Source organism: Helicoverpa zea, chromosome 16 (genome assembly GCF_022581195.2).
Source record: "Helicoverpa zea isolate HzStark_Cry1AcR chromosome 16, ilHelZeax1.1, whole genome shotgun sequence".
NCBI classification, from domain to species: Eukaryota; Metazoa; Arthropoda; class Insecta; order Lepidoptera; family Noctuidae; genus Helicoverpa; species Helicoverpa zea.
The window spans coordinates 2315831-2342206 of record NC_061467.1 but is presented as its reverse complement, the minus strand read 5'-3'; the positions used below and the strand labels follow the sequence as shown (position 1 = coordinate 2342206).

The 26376-nt window shown below is 37.1% G+C and overlaps 1 protein-coding gene across 11 annotated transcripts in view; it reads right to left on the bottom strand.

Annotated features, from left to right (window-relative positions):
- The window catches only part of LOC124637795 (histone deacetylase 4), an 81404-nt gene that overhangs the window by 52197 nt on the left and 2831 nt on the right, over nt 1-26376 (bottom strand). The window contains exon 1 of one of the 11 annotated variants that reach the window (XM_047174450.1): nt 9424-9753. The exons of the other annotated variants lie outside the window; for them this stretch is intronic. Coding sequence (XP_047030406.1) covers nt 9424-9454 — 31 coding nt within the window. The 5' untranslated portion in view covers nt 9455-9753. Of the gene's footprint in view, nt 1-9423; nt 9754-26376 lie in introns of those variants that run through there. 11 annotated transcript variants of the gene reach the window in all.

Below are 26376 nucleotides of genomic sequence, written 5' to 3'. Positions count from 1 at the left end.
GTCACAACCGAAGCTATTGAATAAGTACCTACAAATGGTCAATAGAAAAGCTAAGTATCCATATAGGCACAAAATGCTAAGTTACATCATAAAAAATTAATAAATACAGTTCAGGAAAGAATAGGAAGATCTGCATACTCCCCAAAACAAGCAATCACACTCCCCTAGTAATCAGATCTATCAAGTATATAAAAATACATCGATATCAAAGATCAACACGGAATAGCAGGTGGTATTCAAATTCTATAGGGGCGTCATCTATAACGGAAAGGTACCTACCTACCTCAAAACTATGAAATGATATGGTGGAATTACGACTCTTAGTCTTGTATCGCTATCACGGCCATTTTTAATGACCATCATAGCCATGGCCTGTGACGAGTTATGGCTGTGACCTTAATCAAAGCATTACATCACTCACTTAAATGTTTAATTGAACTTTCTAAGACCACATACAGCAAAAAAGCATCATGTAATTATGTAGAGATGGTAATATGTTGGCAATTATTTCATTTCTGAGAAATATCTGTTTCGGCGATTCGCTATTATAATGAACGCAGTGTCGTCGAGTGGCGTTTCAATATTTTTATTTATCTCTCATTCCGCGGCTTCCAGCCTTGAATCGCGACGTTTCCTTGCCACGTCTGGGACATGCTTCCTCATTCAAACTGTTAACATCTAAATTAATAAAAAATCTTCGGTTTAGTCATTAATTTGAAAATAAACTTTAGTCAGGAAATCTACACTAACGTCGTATCTAAAATTTAATCAATTTCCTCAGATTGATATCACAATAAATTACTCAATTTAGCATCGATCTTATTTACTGGACTACTCAATGGATTTCGTGAGGCTGCGATGATACTATTCGTAAATACATATCTACTATGTGTTTGGATAAAAGTGCGACACCTGTCAACTATTACTCCAAGACATCATCGCTTAGCCAAATCCTAATGTGCGTTCAAACTAGGCATTAGTCAACAAGCTGAACATCAGCAACTCATCAGTTATATTTAACGCGGAGTCGTCTCGTCGCCGTGTCGCCGCCGTGCCGTCGGCCGCCGGTCGCCGGACAGCGCCGCCTCACGGTTACTAACACAGCGGTTATAGCTGGCGCCATGTCAGAATATACCGTGACGGTGATACAAGTGTTAATAAATAGTATTTATGTCATAGTCGATATAATAGCTAAGATCCGCATTCACGACACGACAGATTTTTCACAACTACATATGATGTGTAACGCACTTGACACAACAAAGAGGCGAGAGAGCTTTGAAGATTGTTTCTTAAATAGAACTCCCATTGCAATCTTCGATATATGGAAAAGTCCTGTAAGGTTTACACTTGTCAATTGCTAACACTATTTAACAGAACATATTCAAGGAGATCTGGTTGAAATACATCATTTGCAAGAGTCACAGGAATTTCACGATCACGCAGAGTGCATCTATCACAAACTGCGTTGTAGGATGATCATGCGACTCATATTCAGTCGTCTATTGAATACATAGCTTTAGATGATTCACCTCCCCTTTCTTCCGGGAACTCGCGAAACGTAGATACAAGGTTGAACTATTTTTGGGAGAACACTTGAAACTAAATCGTATTCGGTTAGCGGGAATAGGTATAACTGTCAGGATGTTGTATTGTGGATCTTTGTGGGAGAAGCTTATATTTGTAACTATTACATGGACAGAAAGGTATAGGAAGACAAGAAAATAAGGATGGACTGTCTAAGAGATGACATGAATAAGAAAGGAATCAATGTTAGTATGACGTGTTATAGAGAAAAATTAAAGCGGAAAAGACATTGCACCGACCACAAATAAAATTGGGAATAGGGCAGGAAGAGAAGTATACGATGTTCATTGCGCAGTGAGTATAACTATGACTAGATCTAAATAACTGTGATATTGAAATGCCACAGATAGCCGCCCATTCCTTGCGGATAACAAGAGATAGGCGGACAATCCGACACTGTAATTAAATAGAATCCGACACTACTGTAATCAGCTCATGTAAAATATGGTAAATTGATGAATGATTTGAGATGTTAGTTATTTATTGCTACATATAATAAAAGGTGCTTGAGAATCCAAAACTAAACACGATGTTTTGATAGGATTCTGGTTAACCTTCGCAGTTATATATTTACACATATAAGTACATTAACCATACTTATTTTTAATTGGGAAGCCCGAAATGATTTTTTTATTTCAAAATAGTACCTACCTACACTAGAACAACTTCCTAAGCCTACTTTATGACTGGGTAATTAAAATTACACTTAAAAGTCGATTATCACAAGCCAGGTTTAACTTAATTAATTCAATATGTTTAAGTAAATAGAATATTATTTTAAATATATGCGAGACTGGCGTACCGGTATAATAACTTTATAAATAGCTCGTCAAGTGGTTCTCCTACAAACGACACTGATTGTATTAACATGCGCGTGGGCAGCTTCAGGTAACATTATTTGAGTCTAAGTCTGAAGGTGTAACAAGACAATACCGGAATAACTGGTATGCATCGGTTTGTTTTGTATCTCACGAGACATTCAACAAACTAATATGGTCGGCTTTTCAGACTGATGGACACACTTCATCCGGTGAATTGGTCAATGATTGTGATCAATTGAGCTATAGTGAAAAGTGACGAATAACTGTAAAAGAAATGGCTCGTTAAGAAGGTAGAACCGATTTTATAGAATTGACAGTCAGCTATAACATCAACGAAAGCATCATGTATTATATAATTTTGTAAAAAAATATTTTTAATTAAGATTCCACATAGAAACGGATATGTCTTTATGATACTAATTAAGATATTATACGCCATTGTAATTGGATATCTGCCAACAAACTGACGAATCATTTTCATTCATAACAAAAATAAAATACAAAAAAAAAAAAAATCATAACTTTGAAAATGGGTAATTAACCAGTTTGAAGCAAACATGAAGTAACATGACTATTCAATTTATATCGATATGTAGGTACAATATGGACAGATCAAATTGTATATCTTTATTAATAAAAGGGTGACGCACAAAAGATACTGCTCTACTCTACTCGCCAAGTTTTCGCAATGCAAGCCAAACTTTCCGAGCGGATGTTATGTCTCCGACTCTTCAATGAACATACTTCCAAAACGGATCGGAACAGCTGATGCACGCACACATGTAAACAGCACGGGCAACATGCGTGTGAGCATCGCTATACTATTTCGACAGGTGACATTACTTGTGATTCATTCCTTTGGGAAATCCCCACACTAAATAGGGTTGAACTTTTTTTAAAGCTCAATATTTTTTTTCTTATTTTTTTGCGAACTGTTTTCAAAACCCGGTATCTCTTACCTTTAATATTTCTGTATCAATCGCAGCAAGTTAAATGTCCAGCCAGACGAACAATGAAATATAAACACAAGCCAGCAGATGAAACTAGGCTGGTTGTCGTATCGAAGCTACTATTTCGGCAGTTGACATTAGAGCGGTGAGTCAGTCCTCTGGGAAATCCCGGTAGTAAACAGGGCTGCCGGTTGTGTAACCTACATTTACAACTCATTTAGAGGCTAATAGCTTTTTCACGGAATTGCGTCTGCCGCACCGATCTCGTATGTTAGAAGATTTATATTTTTGAAATCAACGCTTTTTAATTATCTGACAAAAGGGGCTTTGGGGCTCTTTTGTAAACCTGACCTTAAAAAGGTGATGATTGTCAGCCTACTATGAATAAATGACTTTTGTTTTATCTTAAAGACATAACTTTAAAAAAAGTAGCTCATTTTGTTGATGTCATTGGCATAAATACAAAAAAAAAACTACAAGAAGAAAATTCTAAATAGCTAATTAGATTTATTATCAACTAGAATGCAGTTAAATGCATAAACTACTTCAAAACATTTCCGAACACATTTCACAAATAGAAGCAGCAGCGACTTACCTACTTATTTACGTTAGGATGTATGTTTGTTTCATTAGGTCGCAAGTGGACATGTAAACAGTAAATGTGTCAACCCTAGCCGCGCGGTAATTGCGCGCATTGTGCGTCAATGCCCTAAATAAATCAAAAACATCGCGGTTAACAAGCGTCGCTTTTCCGTATTTTATGAACCATCCGTTTCTGATGACAGTATTAACTTTTGGAAATGTTCCTGTCATTTGGAACTTTACGAATTGGGACATGGGGGAAAAGCAAAAAATAAATAAAGTGATAGCTCCACGGGACGACTGATTAGGTGCAACTTAAGCAACGCTGGAGAGAACAGCCTTGGATATGTATATCCCAACATAGTAGGGAAAGAAGGCTAAGAAGATTGCAGGCGATGAAGTAAATCGAGTATTCCCATACCTTAGGAAAATAAATTATGAATATCTTCGATCAACCTTTATAAGTTCAGTTTTATATTATTTTAATTTCAGCTTTCAAACGATGATAGCCCTAGAGTTTGAGACGATCATCACATCGTGCGTCAATGTCCTAAATACAAGATCTGTATTCAGTTAACTAGTCCAGTCTTCCGTGTCTCATGTACAATTCTTAATAAATACTGATATTTAACGTGCTATTTAATTGTTTAAAATTGCTATTTAACGTGACTGTGCATTATAATGAAAAAGTCAATGAACTTAAACTTCAAAAACCGCAAAATGTTGGAACTCCCGCTCTATAAACGGACAATAGGGTTTTCCCAATTCGTTTCTAATAACTTTTTTTTGTATTTTTCCTAGTGATTGTTTAAGTAAGATTGTGGTGTTTTACTTTGCGGTTGACTCCAAGAATATGTACACACCCACTTTTTATCATGGATGTAATTGTTCCTAGAACCCACTTCGCACATGCCAGAATGTTCAATAATCACCTAACCCAAAGTCACTTGTTTGTTACCTAATTATAAAAAACCTTATTACAAAACCCGACTTGAAATGTTGGCTTTCATGACGTCTATCAGGAAAAAGGCAACCGAAAAGGCAATGATACGTTCATTGAATACATTGGTCGTTCGCGCCCGGTACGGCCGGCAGCACGCGAGCTTGGTCACGCATCACTCCGCGTCACACGTCACGTCACCACCAAGCCTGTTCTCACCATACGCAAAAACCCCGTGTTTATGTAGTCCAATTTATGGACTTTGGACACTGTGGACTTTGATTTTCGCTTGAATTGACGATATCGAATAACAATTATGTCATAAACACATAACGATCCAAGCTTAGTTATTAATTTATGAAAACATTTGTGTATGTGTATGAAATTGTAAAAGTTCCTGATAAAAAACAGCATACACTTTTGTGCACATGTTATAAAGTCATCTATATAACAATTAATGAATTAAAGGACTTGCAAGACGTAATCCATGACCGTTAAAATTTACAATACTTATTTATTTATTGAATTAAATGTAGGCCTTTAACATTATTAATTGTATGATTCAAGTTAGGAAGAACAACAACATTTTATTCAGTAAGTAAAAACTTTATTAATGTGGATGACGTATCGGCTTCGTCATCACTGACGTTTGCTCCACTTTGTTCTCCACAGTTTGCGTTCTGTGATCTCCGACTTTAGAGGTGATCCTGATATTTAGAACAAAGCTACTAATTATTCAAAGGCACGTAAGCGGGGTGCTATCTAGCAGTTTAATTGTTTTACCTACTGATGGTATGATATAAAGCCTCATTTTCATATATTTTATTCAATAAAATAATGTTTGTCATTGATTTCTGACAAAAAGATTGAGAAAAACACAAAAATAAAAACGTTATTCTCCATAAAATCTGAAGCATTGATTCAAACTCAAGTGACATCAACGATCAAAAACCCACTCAAAATTGCAAGAACAGAGTTATTTATAGAAAGGGGTGCCGAGGGGCGGCGAGAACCGTCTTAAGTAGAACCTTCGATAAGAACTTACAAGAGGAAATAACTGTATAATTGCTTTAGGCAGTATTTTATATAACAAACCGATCTTATTATATTTTTGGTTTCTTATTTCCTCATTTACTTATGGGTTTAACCACTGTGCAATCGGCAGGGTTAACCTTGAAGTAATTAGTCACATACCTACTATATCAAACCAATATAACATATCTTATAGGTATCTATCGGTTTTCAATATTGTCATTCCTTTATCAATTATATGACAGAATATCTATTAAAAGACGCAGAAAGATAGATAAAAGGATAATTTATAATCATATTTTCATGAATTGCTCAATGATTAAAATCAGACTGCATGGAAACAACAACATATATAAAGATGGGAAAGTAGAACAAACAATTGTAGTGATAAAGATGACAAAAAAAAGTTTCAGTAGAGCAGAAAAAGCCTGGAAATTTTTCATTGGAGGATGTCTTCGTTCCAAGGTCGATTCAGCGGTAGATGTGTGACAGATATGAGAACAGGATTATGAAAATTTGCAAAAACAAAATTCAAACATCTAATTTCTGTTAGAAATGCAAAAGCGTCTCCGAGCAACAAGCGTACTAGTTTTCTGAGATATTGGTGAAAAAAATCCGATGCCGAGAAAAAAATCGCAATGGGCGCGTTACTTCAGCGAAATAATACAATAATCATCATGACAATGCAACCTGGACCACAGATAGCGCAATACCATCATTGATAACATCGATGTCTTCAGCTTATCTATGAGTCACATAAAAGTATAATAATAGCAAGATTTTTGTACCTAAGCCTGCGAAGTGCTTAAATACAACTGGACATTACTCGGAGCCTAACTAACTTAATAACTTAGTTATCATGACACCTCAAAAATCTTTGCAAAAAAATTCTAATAGAGTCGCCGATAGTAATGAAATAAATGGATTAGAAACCAAAGCAGTCTCATTGGTTGGGAAAGAGTTAATTGACAAAACGCAGATATGATTAATTAATGAATTCATTTTCATTGATTGCAGAGATTAACAGGTGTTAGTTCCAATATGTATAAAGACGGATTCAATGGAAGGCACATTTAAAGATAACGATAACAGATACATAACTAAGCCTTAGTCATCGCGTATGTACATATGTACTAAAAAGTTAGGTACAATTGTGTAAGCATGTTAAGTTCGTGCGATAAACAGCATAGAAACAAAGATACGGTCGACAATATGCCGTGTGAAAATACTTTAGGGATAAGTACTAATCCCCCTGAACATTACGCGTGACAAATAAAATTGTAAACAAGAAAATTACAATGACAGTGAGGAACTGAAATTTCCCTGGTTCACATTATAGATTCAAACAATGCATTAATACCAACTTGAAACAAAGTGAAAGACAAATCGAATTAAGTAATTTTAGGGGTAAAGCTAATAATTGTGTAGGAACCAGTCAAAGCTCATCATTGACTTCTGTTATTTGTAGAGACCGCAACAAGTAACGCCATCTGTTGGCTTATTTGAGTAAATCTAATTAGATCAGGCAAAATACTTGTTAAAGGAAAATGTTTCAGTATTCTCGGATTTTAGAAATAGTGAGTAGAAGGCATTAAGATTAATTTCCGAACTCAGAAGAGACAACAGAAGTTTTATAGAGATTGGGCTACTACACTTAGCAATCCATCCTCCATCCTCCGAGCCTTATTCCCAACTATGTTGGGGTCGGCTTCCAGCACTACACTTAGCAATGAAAAAGAAAATATGAAAGATGCAAAAAACCACGTAAATGTAGTTTACATTAAGCTAACAGCAGTAACCCTATTTAAAGAGGAGCAATGAACTCGTTAGTACAACGAGCGTGTCAACCTTGTTACGGCGAAAACATTTGTAAGTGCACGGAGCGGTGCGGCCGAATATAATGATGTGTGATTCGTTTCACCACAATATGAAGCGTAAATTAGCTGAAATACAGAAAAATAATGACAAAAGACTTTTCTAGAAATTATCGGCAGTGTTTTGGATAGGATTGTGAAATGCCCTTGGGTACAGGATACAGCAAATACTTGGGAATCCTTCTAACACTTTTGTAGAAAAATACGTTAAGTCATTATTTAAATCCAATACTTATTATTTTTGTCAGAACATGCCAATTCTGAAGGTCCAAGATCTATCCAAGTCATTACGGCATTCACAATGTTAAACTACAATATGTATAGGTAGGTAATATTGCACACGCAAAATTAACATAAGACCACACCCACTGTTTGTTACCGTGCATGTTTTGAATTTATTGAAACAAGTTTTTGGTATTTAAATACTCTGCGACAAACAATGAATTAATTACCAAGTGAATGTAGGTAAAAGTTGGCATGTCGTTAAACATCACATGTTACTGAAAACAGGAAAAAAATATCAATTCTTTGGTTGGTTTTGGGGTCCTGATAATAACGATAACGGGACATTTGAAGGTTGTCAAACTAATTATAACACTTAGCAAAGAACCAATCATGAATGAATTACGGACAATACTCCCAATTGGGAACCTTAAAGCTTGTGGCACATTGTAGCAGCACGGCAACAGCACGGCAGCAGCACGGCGTCGCCTCGAATTAAGACTACGGCTAGCTGTCAGCGCGCTAACCACGCGCTGTCCGCTCGCCGTCGGCGCGCCGTTGGCGCGCCGGCCGCGCGCCGGCCGCGAGGTGTAAGCTTGCTGTCACCGCAAACTCAATATTATTTTAAGACGATTATGATTGATGTTATGATTGAACACGACGCAATGACGTTGTTTCGCTGCCGGCTCGGAGTCGGCGCGCAATTAGCACGCCGTCGGCGCGCTGTACGCATGAGGACCGCTCGCTTGCAGTACGCGGGCGGCGAGTCGAGTTGTGTGGAAGCGGCAAGCACGCTGACTGCTCGCCGTTGGCTTTTTTATATTGACATTACGAAATATCTTATAATATACACGATTTAATGCTCTAAATTGAATGACACCTTAAATGCTGGTGTGGAGCCATGCTGTTGCGGTGCCGCTATAATGTGCCATAACCTTTATAGAACCAGGTCAATCACGTTACTGACATTAAACTGAATAGCCGTCAATTCGACGGATACAAACAAACCGTTAAACCTGACGAAGTGAATACGATAGCCGGTGCTTGGAAATTTGGGGCGACCCGTCCTTCAGTAGGCAAGCCAAGTTCGAGGTCAAGCTTAGAGGAAGGGCGCCGGTGGGGGCCCGCAACTACAGGTAGTCAACATCGAAAAACGAATAAACAATCAAATTATTTTACTACACGAGCACATACATAAACATCATTTCCACATCTAAGATAAACTGTAAATTCTCTATTACATTAGGAGTGATTAGTTGATTAGTATGAGGCTGTTACTCAAAATCAAGCCTTCTCGTACCGTCTTCACTTGGGTTATCAATCATCCAAGTACTTGCTATTACTAAAATACCAGGCTGTCTCGTATGAAAACGGGAAACGCTGAAACTTATTCTACTCTTATATTTTTACTTTACCTTTAGCGACTGCAGTTGGATTGTCCGACATTTTTTAAATTATCCTTTACAACACTTATAAGTTCAACTAGAACTACACTATTATTTTACACAAAAGTTCACTTCGATTTATTATTTCCTACATATTGAATTTGATATCAACACAATAATTAATTGTTAGCAATGTTATAAACAATTATTTACAGGAGATAAAGTTGCATAGTTCGTGATTGCAAAAAGCGGAACAAATATTATTTTTAAATTTTAATCGTATCATACAATGAAGATTACGTTTCGAGGACACGATAAATCATGCATGGATTATAATGTTGGAGCAAAAATGTTCGTAGTACATCCAGGTGTGAGGATGAGGAGCGTCAGAGCGCGGGCGTACGCTCGCTACAGGCAGCCGATTTCAACTGGTAACTAAGTCTGCCTCCCGGAGGGTGGGGAGGCCGTGCGGGGTGGGGATGCGGCCAGGAAGCACAGCCTCCGACCAATAACAATTATGTAAGTAAGGGTTGTTGCTATTTTTAGAGCAAAGGCATACGTAACCAGTTTGTATGGCAAAGTGTATTATGCTATCGGCTTAGTATAAATAACTGGTGTGCAGTGCGGTAGGCGTTATGTTCGCAACGTTTCTATTTGTGGAATTCTTAATGCTGTTTCTCTAGTTTCGCAAGTAGCAAGTTTAATGTGTCCGCTTTGTACGCAGTGGTGGCAGGTAGTTCTAACCAGATCAGTTTGGCAGCACTTGCCGGGGTTCTTGTATCCTGACAAGTAATTAAAGTTCAGAAAGCTTTTAGTGAACGTTGGTGAAAGGTATTTGTTTTCACGTTGAATAATGGTTTTTTGTGACGAAGATAGATTGTTCTCAGTTCCTCGGTTAGCTGGTTATAAAATATGTCGGTGTTGTAGAGGTTACAAACCCTAAGCTACATAAAGTTTTCCATCATACACTGGAAACTTTATTGAGTTAGTTTCCTAACTAAGTTATAACTTAATGATCCATCATGGAATTAATTGAATAAGCTGGTGCATGGGGGGTGCAGGCTGGGGGGAGGTGCAGCCGCATCCGCGCGCCCGAGCGGACTGCCCCACCCCTTACGTAACACTGACACACTTCCGGGACCACTACGTTATTTATGTTGTTTACCACCAAATCGCCACATTTCATATTAAAGGGGAAAGTTGCAAATGGCTTCGACCTTCACGAAAAATAAGCTGCTACGAATGCTTTTGTCGAGAAGTTCTTCTTGTTCTGGAATTGTATTTATTGGTTATGACAGTTGCCAAGAAAGTATTTATTTGTAGTTATACGAAAAGTCCATATGTTAACTGATGATGTCATGTCAACACTAACAAAAATATAGTACATTATTTAAATGAGATTATTTCATACACAACACCAAAATTCCTCAATTTTTATACAGACCAATGCCTATGTATTGTTAAGAGTATCGTGATCAACTGTTACCAAGACGGAATAGCTAAATATAACCCTGCCCTCCCGAGGGTGCTCAGGCGGAGGGATTATATCAACTGGATGGACAGCAGTCCCCTGTGCTGACAACGTCACATTGCGAAATCCTTTCCCCGAGCCGTCTCCTAGGGGTTGCGACACTTCATGACACCCTTATACGACACCGGGTTTACTTACTGGACAAATTAATAGAGGGTCCACACGATACAGACTTTAAATTCGTACAAATATCTGTGTTTTAAGAGTCTAAAAATATAATGACAAATTGTTTGGGCAGACTTATCATTGGCGCGAGACTTTTGTATGCACCGATTTGTTGCGCAGACAAAATTCTATGAAAGTCTATGTGAAGTTCGTATCGCGTGGACCCACCATAACTCAAAACGTGCAATAAAATGATAGGAAATGTGGTAACTAATGGAAGGAACTGAAGGAGACCTTAGCCCAGTTTTGGGCTAAAGTCATAAAAATTTCGAGACACATAATTCACGACGATGACTCACTTTTGCTCGCTTTACCTTTTTGGTGACAATTACAAGGATTTGTTAAACGAGTGGTCATATGGTCTCATAAAAGCACCATAATTTTGAAAAAAAAAATGCTGTTTCTGGAGTGACTCAGACAAATTCTCACGATACACACGGTTATTGCAATGTTTGTTAAACACAAATAAATATAAAAAATAAGTTTCATTTTATTTTATTCAGGTAATATGGTGTCATGTAGGATTTCAAAATCGAAGGTTTTTAGTTCAAATGATATTTGCCCATTTTTAGTATTTCTAGCTAGATTTTAGGAACCCTGTCGACGAGGAAAGTGAGAAGAAAATTACTTGAAAATGATTTCAGCGAGATTTGAGGCAAACTAGATTAAGTGACAAAGGCTGTGGTGTACTGAACGTTGTTTGTTACTATGCGAAAGAACACCATTCGCAAAATGTACTGAAGACATTAATAATACATGCAAAACGAATCCTGTAACTGAATGAACTACAAAAGCAGATTTATCAAGCGATACCTTAGCAAAACTTAATGAGCATTAGTCATTTCAGCGGCCATCCATTCTGATATGAATCGATGATATGTTATTAGCGTATTTCACAATATCTGATAACGTGTAATCACAACATGGTTATCTTCTAGCATATGCATAATTCTATCATATCAGTATTATAATATGCCTGTACATTGACAATTACTTTTTAATTCATACTTTAGGCTTTATATTATTTGGAGGGATAGTAATGACAATCTATGAATGGTTATTGGTTAAGCCTGTGCAGCTATTATTATAGAGGTAGATACTGCCGACACTTCGGGGTTGTTCGAATTATTTGTCGCGGCTCGAGGAGGAACATGGTATATCTATAATATACCCACAGAAGGAGACTTTTGATAGTTTCCCACAAAAAAAAATACTATAGTTAAAATTCCAGTTATTTTGAGATCACCACAAAGAGGCTGAATTTTTAAAAGATCTCTCTCACTTAGAAACTGAACCACAAAATATGCATGACTTCTATAAAGTTAAAGGTTTGGTTTGCGTATCTTTATCACAAAATTCCATTAGCAAAGGACAAAACAAATAAGTGTCTAACTTCAAGAATAGACAAACAAATCTAGATATATTTAGCTCCACAAAGGGCAGGTACGTTCCCTTTAGACAATTCGACTGCCAATCAAGTTACGTGTAAATGCAAAGTTTCTGTTTACTTGTTATTTCTGTCCCACTGTCAGGTTGTTGCCTACCGTTATCTAACCACTGTTTCATTATTCAGCCAGTTTATTTTTATAGTTCGATTTATAGTCGCCAATGAGTTTTTATTAGTAATGTTATATGAATCGTCCCACGCGTTTTTGATTTAGTATGATTGTTTATTTATTACGTATTTTTGCGAAGGCGGGTGGCAATCAGTTTCGTAGTTATTGTGTTATGGCTGTAAGGCGTCATGGCTATCGAAGATAAACGTCTAAAGAAGCGTCATGCAATCAAAACGATTATGAATTGCAAGTTTGTCTGGCTTCTACGACGCTGTAACATAGTAACTTAGACTTGGAGTTGATAAAACTTTCAAGTCATACTTTCCCAAATTGCTATACGAATGTTGATAGGCACAAACTGCTGCAGTTATAGATGCCATCTATATCTAATGCTAATCTAAAAAATCGAATCTATGTCATAGATCAATCATTTTAAACTTATGTACCTAGCTATTATTAGATTGAGGAGTAAGTACATAGAAGCTATGAACGTCTGAATAGCCTACATATCTACGTATATGGTCTATCTTGATGAACATAGTGCAGAGAGAACAGCTCTTACATATTCATGTCAGCATAAGAGGACTTTTAGGAGATTTGGTTTGGTAGCACTTCGAGACTTACATGGTCTTTACATAGCTATATACGGTACAGTCACGAGACTCACGAGCAATAAAATGTGATCACTTAGAAAAATTCAATTGCGATTTTCTACAGTTGTATTATTAACGTTATTGTTCAATTATGAAATCAGGCAGTACTTTGAGAGGATCCATTAACTTTTACGGAAGCTTAATATTTTGGAAGCTACAATGTTATAGGCACATTTTTGCACGTGACTGTTCGTAGTATGAAAATACAAGAAACAATCTATTTCCAAATGATTGTGTAACGAAAATCCAGAATTAATGCCGATCAGTTTACGTAAGTGCCAGAAAGTTTCGTTAGTAAATAGGCCTAGCTATGGATAATATCATGTAACACTAAGTATTATGTATTATGACGGCTACGTTATGTAGTAGACGCAGTCAGTAATTAGCTTTTTCAGAATATTATGAATCGGCTCTAATTAAACTTTACAAGTACGTCACAAAGTTGACACAAATCTTTCAGAAAACAGCACGAACAACTCACAGAATATAAGATTTAGTACATATCGAAATTGCCAGAACATTTTCTTTTGTTAATTTAACGAAATATTACATTTAATAACACAAATTGAGCCCTGAAAAGCAAATTATGTAGTCGAATAATATTATATTGGCTGAGATTACTACCTAATGTAAGGACTATTGTGATTGGCACACAATAATAAACAGTTGCATGAACAATTAATTGTGAAAGAAAATTTACTATCTGATATTTTCAGGAAATATGAGGAATCTCAACACGAACTGAGTATGCGCTTGTTGCAGGCTGGTAAGCTAGTGGATCTGGTGAAATACAGTGCAGAGAGATATGAGTCACTAACTACTAATCTTTCCTGTACCCGTGCTCACCCAATCCCAATCCCTGAACCCCGGCCTGTTACTACATTACTAGACCCCCCTCATACTGTTCCAAGCATTCACAACACTAAGCAACACAAGTCAGTCTTATTTACAGATAAATTTGGTAAAGGTTTAGGCTCATTTATTCAACACTCACTCCCACAAGAACATATTGTAACTAGTTACTGTTACCCAAACCTACACTTCAACAACATAATAAACAAGATAGTTAATACACAGTTTGATGCTAACACTACACTAGTTCTTTTGATAGGCAACAGTCTTGATGTAATTAAAAGTGACATTGCTAATGGTATCAACACCTTATTAAAACTAAATTTAAAAAGCATTATGATTTGTGCACTTCCATATTCTGACTGTTTTTCTGACACTCAAAATAGTTATGTTCATACTCTGAACAATTTTATATACACATTGACATGCTGTCATAGGGACAAACTATTATTCTTTGACACTAACAAGTTTGTTAGTGAATTTCATTTGAGTAGGGAAAGTATGTTTTTCCCTAATAAATATAAAGATAATATAGCTACATTGATAGCATATAATATTAACATTGTCATAGCCAACAATATGACAAAATGTAGGATAAGCGACGAGCCAGTATTGACTAGTTATTCTAACAATACTGTGATTGATTGTTTAAACTAGATTCTAAGACAATAGAAAAGCGTAGCGACAACCTCATCCTATTTCATCAGAATGTAAACCGTTTTTCTGGCAAAATATTAGATATTGAACTTTTAACTGATAAGTTTTCTATAGATATATTATGTCTTTGTGAGACATGGCTCAAGCCTGAGAAAATGTTATTTAATCTTAATAATTTCAAGGTTGCTAGTGTATTTAATAGGGTAACTGCAGAGGGTGGGGGTACATTGATATTGTGTAAAAATAATTTAAAATTTAAGGATAGAAGCGACATTACTTCGAGCTCTGTTGATCGCCTGTGCGAGGTAGCATGTGCAGAAATAGGAAGTCATTTATTCTTATGTGTATACCTAGTCTTGCCATAAATATTGTAATAAAGAAAAAAGAAAATTGTTAACTGCAAATAACATTTATTACTTTTACAGTGTGTCAGTTTAATACATAAATATAAAACAATTAAAAATATAAAAAGCTTATTCGAAGTGGTCTCCATTGGCTGCAATACAGTCCTTTAAACGATGAGGCCAGTTATCAATAGAAGCACGCACTCTTTCCATGGGAAAATTCTTCACTGCCAATCGTATAGATTGTTTTAGGGACTCCAAATTATCATGGCGTTTAGAGCAAGCTGTACTCTCTAAAACTGACCACAAATCATAATCCAGCGGATTAAGATCGGGACTAGACGACGGCCAGTCTTCAGCTCTGATGAAGTCCGAAACGTTCGATTCCAACCAAGACTGCGTGGACCGAGCTTTATGACCCGGCGCCGAGTCTTGCTGGAAGGACCATACTTGGTTATTGAACATGGTGATGTTAAGGGGCTTAACTACCTTCTCAAGAATGGTATCTTGATACACTTGTGCCGATGTTTTGATACCTTTTTCACAAAAATATGGCTCAGTCACTCCTTCATAGCTAACACCCCACCAAACCATCACTGAAGTCGGATAATGTCCACGTTGCACTCTGTCGACTAATTGGGAAGCTTCCTTAGAGCTTTGAGCATAAATACGGTCATTTTGTTTGTTAAAATGTTGCTCAATTGTAAAAATTTTCTCATCCGTAAACAAAATTTTTCTGTGACCTCCCTTTGCGTACCGCTTCAGTAGTTGTTTCGATTTTACCACCCTATTCTTCTTTAAATTATCAGTTAAGAAATGGCCAGTGCGTCTCTTATAGGCTGCAAGTCCTAAGTCATCTTTTAAAATACGCGACATGGTTCTAGGTGCTATCTTCATTTCCCGAGATAAAATCTTTTGCTTTCGGACAGGATTTCTTCGAATTCTTTCCCTTACTGCTTTGACCACCTTTTTCGTACGAACACTACGTGGACGGCCAGATCTTTTTCTGTCACAAACAGAGGAGGTCTCATTGTACCTATTAATAGCCCGGTACACAAACATTTTACTAATACCAAGTGTATGGAGAGTTTTAAAAATTGCATTTGGCTCCATACCTACTTTGTGTAATGCTATCACAGCGATTCGGTTCTCTTTATCACCCCACACCATTTTAATATCGCAAAATATTTTACAATGTATTGGCGCCAAAATGAGAAAACACAATGAACAATCATATAAAAATGACAGATTCGAAATTCAAATGTAATATTTTTTTATAATTAAGTGTAACAGTATTTATGGCCAGACTAAGTATAGACCACCAGCAAGTAACTTTTCATTATTTCTTACAAATATGGAGGAAATACTTAGGAAGATTTTTAAGTCTAATAAACCAGTTTTCATTTGCGGTGATTTTAACATAGATCTATCGTCGGAATCATCTGATAAATATCAATTCTTATCTCTATTCCAATCTTTTAATTTAAAGCATTTGTTTAATGAACCCACTAGAATTACAGCTTCCTCAAGTTCATGTTTAGACAATATTTTTACAAATTGTGTGGTTCAGCATTCTTCCATTATTGCTGGTGTGAGATCGGATCACTTGGGGCAGCTTGTTAGCTTTCCTGCTAATAAAAACACTCCGTCAAACGTAGTTATTAAATACAGACAATTAACAGACAGAACCTTAGAGACCTTTAAAAATAATGTCGTCAATAAATTATGCAGTAGTTTTAAATCAGAGGACCCGAATACTAAATTTAATAAGTTATTTAACACACTTTGCCTAGAATTTAATAAATCGTGTCCTATTAAGAAACTTAAAATCGACAATAAATTAAAATTCAACGAATGGTGTACAAAAGGGATTAGGATAAGCAGAGATGTATTGTATAATCTATATCGAGAAAAATCAATGACATCTGATAAATCTTTTCATGAGCATGTACGGAACTACTCTAAGATATTCAAAAGTGTATGTATTCTTGCAAAGTCTAAATCAATCAGTAACAGAATAACTAAATCGGAGAATAAAATAAAAACCGTTTGGAAAATAATAAATGCGGAAACGGGTCAAATTAAAGTCCGGGATACTGAACTATCGTTAACGATTAATGACACAACTGTGTCGGATAATGTGCAGGTTGCTAACGCGTTTGACAATTTTTTTTCTAATGTACCAGTAGAGGTTACTAAATCACTTAACTCGTCCTCTACACTTGCAGAGTCATTACTAAAACAAAATTTTACTAAAGAAGTACCGGATTTCGGATTCCAACACATAACTTTTAATACAGTAAAAAAAGCTTTCAAAAACCTAAATTTTAAAAAAACGGAAGACTTATGGGGCATCTCTGTTAAAGCCCTGAGCTCCGTGATTGACAATATTGCACCAATACTCAGTCAAATCTTTAACTCATGTATAGATGAAGGCACCTTTCCTGATTTGATGAAACACAGTAAGGTCATTCCAATATTTAAGTCAGGTTGTAAGAAAAATCCGTCAAACTACAGACCCATTTCTATTCTCCCGGCTCTAAGTAAAATATTCGAAAGGATCATGCTTGATCAGATGTTAAACCATTTCAACTTAAATGATATACTGCACGACCGTCAATTCGGCTTTACAAAGGGTAGGTCCACTACGGACGCAAGTGCGCGGTTAGTTACTCAAATTTTGGAAGCCTGGGAGAGTTCGCAGGATGCCGTCGGTATATTCTGTGATCTCTCCAAGGCGTTTGATTGTGTGCACCACGATACACTCATTTCTAAGCTGAGACACTACGGTATTCGTGGAAAATCTCTTGAACTTGTCCGGTCTTATTTATCCAACAGACAGCAAAAAGTGGATGTCTGCGGCTCAACATCTTCGGGGACAGTTGTAAAAATGGGCGTGCCTCAAGGCTCTATACTGGGTCCATTTCTGTTCCTAGCTTATATAAATGACCTTCCATTTGTGTTGTCTGATATTTCGGATGTTATTTTGTTTGCGGATGACACTTCCCTTGTTTTTAAAGTTAAGCGTAAGAACCCCAATGTTAGTCACATTAATGAAAGCCTAGAAATTCTCTCCAAATGGTTCGCAGCCAACAATTTATTATTAAACGCTTCCAAGACTAAATGTCTTAAGTTCTGTTTGCCTAACGTCACCGCGGTTGAAACTAATATAATGCTCGAAAAGAGCAAATTAGACTTAATTAACAGTACAGTATTTCTGGGCATTACCATTGACAGTAAATTGCAATGGGGTCCCCATATATCCTCCCTATCAGGGCGACTTGGTTCTGCTGCCTTTGCAGTCAGAAAAATAAGACAACTGACCGATGTAGCTACGGCCAGGCTTGTATACTTCGCCTATTTCCATTGCGTGATGTCATATGGCATATTGCTATGGGGGGCAGCGGCTGATGTCCAATCAATTTTTGTTCTGCAAAAAAGGGCGATCCGAGCGATCTACGGCATGGGCTCTCGCGAATCTCTAAGAGAATTCTTTAAGGAAATTAATATTCTCACATTACCTTCCTTGTATATTTTTGAAAATATTATGTTTGTTCGTAAAAACCTCCATAATTTCACAGTTAAAAGCGACATTCACCAGATAAATACACGTAACAAACATAAATTAGTGGTTCCCAAGTTTAGGCTAACAAAAACAAATAAGTCGTTCTTAGGGAATTGTGTACGTTTTTATAACAAGCTACCTAAATGTATCCTTGATCTCACTGATAAAAAGTTTAAGAATGTAGTTAAAAACATTTTGATTAAAAAGGCGTATTATAAAATCCAGGATTACATTAATGACAGTGATGCCTGGCGTTAAATTAATATTGTTTTTTCTTTTTCTCTGCACATGTGGCTTCCCCGGCGACCACGGGCACGGGACTGCCGCCGCCCTGACCAGCCAAAAGGACCACTAATTGAAGTATCTGTTTGAAAACTTGTTTACCTAGTATACATATCTTTTCTTTGAATTGTATAAATTATTTTTCTAGTAAAAATTGCACTAAAATTATTTTGTATAATTTATTAGTAAATTTTTAGCTCAATTTGTATTGTATAACATTCTCAGGACTAGATAGAAAACTGTATGTTTGTAATTATTTTTATTTCTTTTAAAAAGAGTGTCCATGGAGTTTCTTGCCGGTTCTTCTCCATGAGACCAACTCTTTGGAACCGTGCACCTAACTTTGACGTTTCGAAAGAGCTTTAATAGGCCTATTTGAAATAAAAAAATTTGAGTTTGAGTTTGAGTTTGAGAGTTTTGAATGTATTGTGTCCGTAATATAGGCATCCAACATTATATTATGTATTATCAAATATACGGTTGTATTACAAAACTAACAATTTAGCATAGAACAGAAACTTTTAAGTTGTGAGCTTCTGCAACTAATCACTGGTGTATATTATCGAATGAGTAGAACGAATCAATATAAACGAATCTTTTGGTTGAAAAGATATAATCATTATTTAGGATGCTGTAAGGTAAGCAAGGCTCACACAATTTCAATGTTAGCTGACAAAGTCCGGGGCGCGAGCGATCCATCATCCACTAAAACACTCCGGCTTCCAGGAACGTATTAGCAAAATTTGCCCTCCAAGTTCCGAGAAGTGGGGGGTTGATCACCCCCCCCCGGCCCGGCGCCCGGGAACTTCCCCCGGCACGCTGCGTAGGCGTGTGTTGACAAACGTTGCTGTGTCTATTTCTAGCCCAAGCTCAGCCCCCCCGGCCCCGCCCCCCACACCCCGCGCCCCGCCCGGCCCCTGCCCAAATGTGCCCTTGACCTTGGTAACCAAACAACCGCAGTCACAACAAGGGATGGATGATAATTTGTTTTTCTGATACAGATTTGTTTTGAGTTTGAGGCCCCACGTTCTAGTCCCCAGTGCCTGGCGACAGGCCGAGCCGGTGGAGGGGTAGATGTATGTGTACATATATCAGCTTACAATATTATAAACATATTCTATCCAAATTTTGTATTCAAAATTGATTAAAAATGTTTTAAACGTTCGAGATTTTTTGACCCTTTGAAACGAAATTTCCATCTTACCTATGTACAAGGGCAAAATACCACGGAGGTTTTTGCAAACTAATTAATTCGCGTGGTTGTCACGAGATGGCGCTGGCGGTTGGTTTTGTGATAATTCGCAATGATTGGGTTTGTGAAACTCGCCGCTGGCCTTTGACTTACCTACCGCGTGGCCGATCGTGTGGCCCTATCGTGAGAGATTATTCACAGGCGACTGATAAGCGGGTAATTTGCTCACGCGATTATATCTGAATGCACATTTAATTTCACTTCATATTTCATCATTTGGTTTGATTATTATAGGAAAATGGGATATCCTAAATCGATAACATCAAAATTAATATGGTTGATTGATATGCCTACTGCAGTCACATACAAAATGGCTGATGAAAAAAATATCTTATTGCTATTATTCAATAATAATAAATTGTATGAAACGAATATACATTTTTTAGTTTAATAGCGTAATAATGCTTGCTTAAGAATATATTTTTTATAATTCGTCAGTTGGTGCGAGCCATTATTTTCTAAAACTTACAGACCGATAAAAAAGATGTTTAGTTAAATAACATGATATACTTTATATTTCCCACTAATAAAACTGGCACCTCCGGGGTAAATGATAGTTTGACACAAAATGCCTACGGGATTGGAGACACCGCTTGCTACGGGCTACGCGCTACGACGCGTAGCGCCTACGCAGCTTTCATAAAATTGTCATCGTCAGCGGTTGACGTGATACTTTCCAAGCAATCATTTCGTTGAGTTATTTTATTTTTATTGATCAATCATCTGCAATAAAAATATATTACTTTAAATGAATGCAATAAATAAATAATTTAAAAATGTACAATTTTAAAATAGGTTTATTCTGTTTTGTATTTGTGGTCATGTAATTGTGGCAACAAAAATACATCATCTGTAAAAATGAATTAATTAATTTAAAGAGATTCATGAATTGCAGCTTGAAGACAGACGGAAAGCGCACAGAGAATCGTTAGAAACGTGGTCGCTTTTTGTACGGAACCCTAAAAACAAATTCATTCAGTCACCAGCACATGCCATACTGGTTATTAACCATATCTGATTACTTTTATCTCAAAGTATTAGTATCGGCGACACGAGTCACAATATAGATTGACTTCAAGATTTGCACAAAACTGATAAATATACTCGACCGGTTTTGACGAAATTTATTCTAAATGCAAGCGTTAATTCATTATTATTTATGGAAATGTATATAAGTAATATCTATTTTTAATACTTAAACAACATAGTTTATTAAACGTTTCTTGTTAGTCGGGGTCGCGCCTGATTTTTTTATTTTATTGACGAAGTAAATGCAAATGATCAACTACGGAGCGACCTGATTAGCTATTCATTATAATGCAATATCAGGCATCTATATCTTCTCGACAACATTTTAAATGATCAATATCAATTCCTTATAACAATATCGAACAAAATCTCTGCGGTTACAGTAAGGTAGGTACCAAACCTGCAAAAATCATGAGTTTTTCCTCGAACAGTGAGGGAGCGGCCCGTATTGTTCGCGGAACCACCTACTGAACACAGCACACTTCGCCAGGCGAGCGTGTTGCCATCACCCAGCCAATCCAGGATTCTTCCGAGATCAACCCCCAGCTTCTTCTCAGAAAATCCTGTTCAATCATTGCCGCTACCGAGATTATCAGATTCTCAGATTTTCCTTCCTCCTTACTTTTTCAGTCGAAGAGAATTTTTACTTCTAGAAATAAGGAATATAGGTACGCGAATATAGTTTATTTAGTAATCTGTGCTGGTGATTTGAAATGAGGGTAATTGATAGAGGACATCCTGTACTAATTGGGTTTACTACTACCTTTTCTAGGCTTACGTAGAAACTATCATCTTCCTAGAATCGAGCACTTCAACTATGATCGTTCAACTTTTCGATAGTGTATCGATAATCAGCAAAACAAATGAGCAGGTCATTGTGTTGTGCGATGTCGATAAGCTCGGCGATTAGTGACGTGAGCAGCTTACGTTGCGATAACGTCGATATCGAGGGTTTGTCAATACGTGATCGATAGCTGCGCGCGCGCACACCGGCCGCTTTGACGCGCCGTTTGGAATCACGCCAAGTAATGAATAATATGAATATAGGCAAACTGCCTTCATCACGATTACTATACAATCTTTACATGTATTTATCGTAATTATCTGATTTGTTTGTAAGTAAGGATCAACCAAAATATTGTTGGCAATTTTTATAAAAGTAAAAACTGCACGTACCTACATTACAAGGAAAACTATAGGAAATAATTGTTACAATAACAAAAACTAACGTTTTGCAGAATATTTATCAGTGCATGTCATGTTGCTAAGCGTAAACGAATAATTACTTTTTGTCTGCCATACCCCTACACAAAAAAACTGCCTCTGTGATGACTAGATTGTCTGATAGTACCAAGAGTATCACGGAAAGTTAGAGATTTTAAAGCAGAACTTTCCGTATACACTGGGCAGATGCATACCTCATATAGCAATAACATATTGCATTTGCTGTTGAGGTTTTTACTAAGCTTTGTTTCTTTAAATAGCTTTTTTTTACTTCGTGCATTGTACATTAACAACTTTTATTAACACTGTAATTTTATTGTTTTGCAATGTGATTATTATTTAAAATATGTAACTGACGTATTTATTGCATCACCTACACGTAAATTCTACAAATAGGGTATTTCATAATTTTGTATTTCGACGAATAATTTTATTAATTAGTTTGCAACAAAACTGGCACGTTACATTTCGCAGAAGTAAATATACGTACATATATGTATAATTAACGTAAAGTATGTGTGGTTACATAGCGCAAGTCATTTTAATATGAAATTGTACATTGTATGGTAATGCTAGTCCAATATTGACATAGTGCTGGCCCGGCGCCAAGTAATGCGGTCAAGTGACCTACATACTGCTGTCAATTAACTGCTACAATACCCCGGAGATTAACCAGGTGAGCCACTTTACTAACATATGGTTAAGACCTGATAACCACGCATTCTTATGCTCAAATCATCACTCTTGTAATCTTCGTAGCCTACCCAACTGAGGTGTTAAGCTAAAGCAACTGGGGAAATGCTTTTTCAACCGCCCTTCGAAAGAAAATCACTTTCCTTCTACAAGGAAACAAAAAAAATGCCATAAAGTAGAAGTAAAACATTGTAATGTGTAAGTAAATGTTTTGAGTTGGGGCTTATTTACTTTCAGTTACAACCACCTACAGAAAGATAAAAAACTAAGTGCTTTCGGCGGGCGGGGCGGGTGGCTGTGCGACTACCCACAGCTTCGCGCTTTCAGCTGTTTCGCGAAACTCCCCACACCGCGCTGGCTGCTACAAACAGAACATTTGCCCCCAGAAGGTCACGCATTGTTGATGTTACTACTTGTATTTCACGAAAACACAAACACTACAACATTATTAAATACACCTTAATGATGCAATCTATAAGCTCTCCGTCAAGTAGAAACATTTTATCACGCGCAATATTTGTGTAATCAGTGCACCAGATACCCGGAATCTAAAGATCTATAATTGGGGTTTTCCCAATGATGCTATAACTACCTACCCATATGCAGACTCACGTCGCCGCTTCTTGGGATTTAAAGATAAATCCTTACTAATATTATAAATCGGAAAGTGAGTTTGTTTGTTTGTTTGTTTGTTTGTTCCGCTTTCACGCCGTAACTACTGAACCGATTGCTTTGAAATTTTGCAGACGTAAAGTTAGAAGTCCGGATTAAATAATAGGGTACTTTTTATCCCGAAAAAAATAGATATTCCCGAGGGAAAACAAAAATATTGTTTGCTTGATGGATGGATTGTAGATGGCGCTGTGTGTCGTTTACGCGAATTTTTTCATTGTTTTTGGCATGGTCAGCTCTATGTAGCGTGTTCCCGGGTTTCCAGTGCCCAAAATCTGCATGTTTTTGCTCCACAAGGGAAAACGTATAATATAGTATACCATTCAGTTTTGGTTTAACAACTAATCGTATCCAGCGTTACATCGCGCTTCTTAGATTTTTCCGTGGGAATGAGAATTTTTCTTATAGTTGTGATTTATACCGCAATATAACCGAATTCCACGCGGGCGAAGCCGCGGGCGGAAAGCTAGTAAATAATAAATGAGCTTATAATTACTTATCTCATAATTACGTACGTTTTCGATGTGATAAGACACATGTTCATTTTAGGTAGGTACCCATAAAAACAAAACAGCGGAGTCCTCTTAATTCCTAAATAATTAAATTTTTAACCCTCCTTCACTGCTCCAGTGCCGTGACAAACCCCATGTGATTTAACCCCCGCGAGTCAAATAACAGAACTCCATGGAGGCTAAGGTCAAACAGGTCGGTATGGGACACAATCACCCCAGGCGACGCCCACTCGATAAACTCATAATGGCCTGATACAAAATTATTCATCGGACTTATCGGTTTTTTCTGTGAAATCTGTTCGGGGACTTTGCCTACTTGTAAACGCAAAATGATTAGCGGGAAATTTATTTACGGTAAATACATATATGTACAATGTACATTGCGATGATGATTTTGTACCTAGTATTAATGAATTACATTTTAAAGAATATAAATATACAAACTTTAGACTTAATTTTTAATTTTGTTAGTAAACAAGCACCGCTCCCTTTTAATCGTGTATCGTAATGTGACGTAGCCCACACCTGACGGATCCATCTAATCGGATAAGTAGTGAATGGATGCCGCGATAAATTCCGGTATACTGATAAAACATCCAAATAATCAGAGGACTAAAACAAGCAAATTTCCACAATATTGGGGAGATGAAAATTGTGGATCATACGCAGAAGTTAGGAGATCCTATCGATATCTTTTCTCCCTTTTAGTATCTGAAATCTTTCCTACTTAGAGAGACCCTTCCTAGGTATCGTAGAATAATAAAAAAAAGCAGTAATTACATCAGACATTTAGGTAAACTAGATACTCCAAGTGTAACGACACTTTCATCCCAGTACATGCGAGAGGCGTCCTCATCTAAAATGCTTTAGGCGCGTATCCTAGCAACCACTCCACTGTACCACCCAATATTCCCAGTACACATTAATCTTCATTTTTCCAAGAATTAGCTGAACGCAACCGTAAAGTCTGTACCTACATTATAATACGTCTGTATACCACCTAATCATTATAGAGTTCATGGAATTCCACGCTGTAGATACTCAAGGGCACTTAAGTTTGTGTAATCACTGACTGTGGATCACTTACGATAAAATAATTGAGCATTTTTTATGTAATAAGCATCAATAATAATTTGCTTCTGTCCAATCATACCAATAATATTTGGTTTATATATTTTTTCGTAATTTGTTTAAAGCTATAATTCCCATCGTACTCAAAAACTTTATACACTGACAAAGTGTAAACAATACCCGTAATTAAAACCATTTACTATCATAGATCGATCAAAATGATCAGTTGTATCAAGAAAGCGATTACCTTTCAAACAAGCAATGCAAATGAAACAATACACGTGGAACGCAAGGACGGACGTCGAACCTGTGGTCCCGGTTCCCGGCGCGGTGACAGAGCGCATACGGGGCGAGGTGGGGCGCGGGGCACCCGGGGGGCGGGGGGCGGTGGTGCTGCGGGGCTGCTGCTATTTATATAAAATCGATAGCCCGCCCGTGGCCTTGGCGCCATCGATCGCGACAGATGGGCGTGTGTGACGAGCCCCCGGACCCGGTTGTACTACACACCGTGGAAAAATTTTCCGACAAGGAAATTTTACAAAATATCCTTCAATTTCAGGAGGAGGCTTTATAACTTTCCGATTGTGCAAGTAGATTTACAAGAAGATGTTCTGTGGAAAAATTGGAGATGAAAACGACTATTAACTTTCATGGATCGACGAAATTTCTGTCTATACAAGTATGAAAATAATTTTCCTGACCGCATCAGTTTTCAGTGTCGATGATGACACACGTCCAACAAAGCGGACCCTAGCAACAGCAGGATTTATTAAATTATAACTCACACCATGGCCTTAATATCAGCGGAGCCCGGTTCACCCTCCATTCCCTACCGCCGCCCACTTTCACCCCCGCTGCCGATTGGCTGGCTCCACCAAATAATGGACCCACAAGGTTTTTTACTATAAAATGCAATATTGGAAAT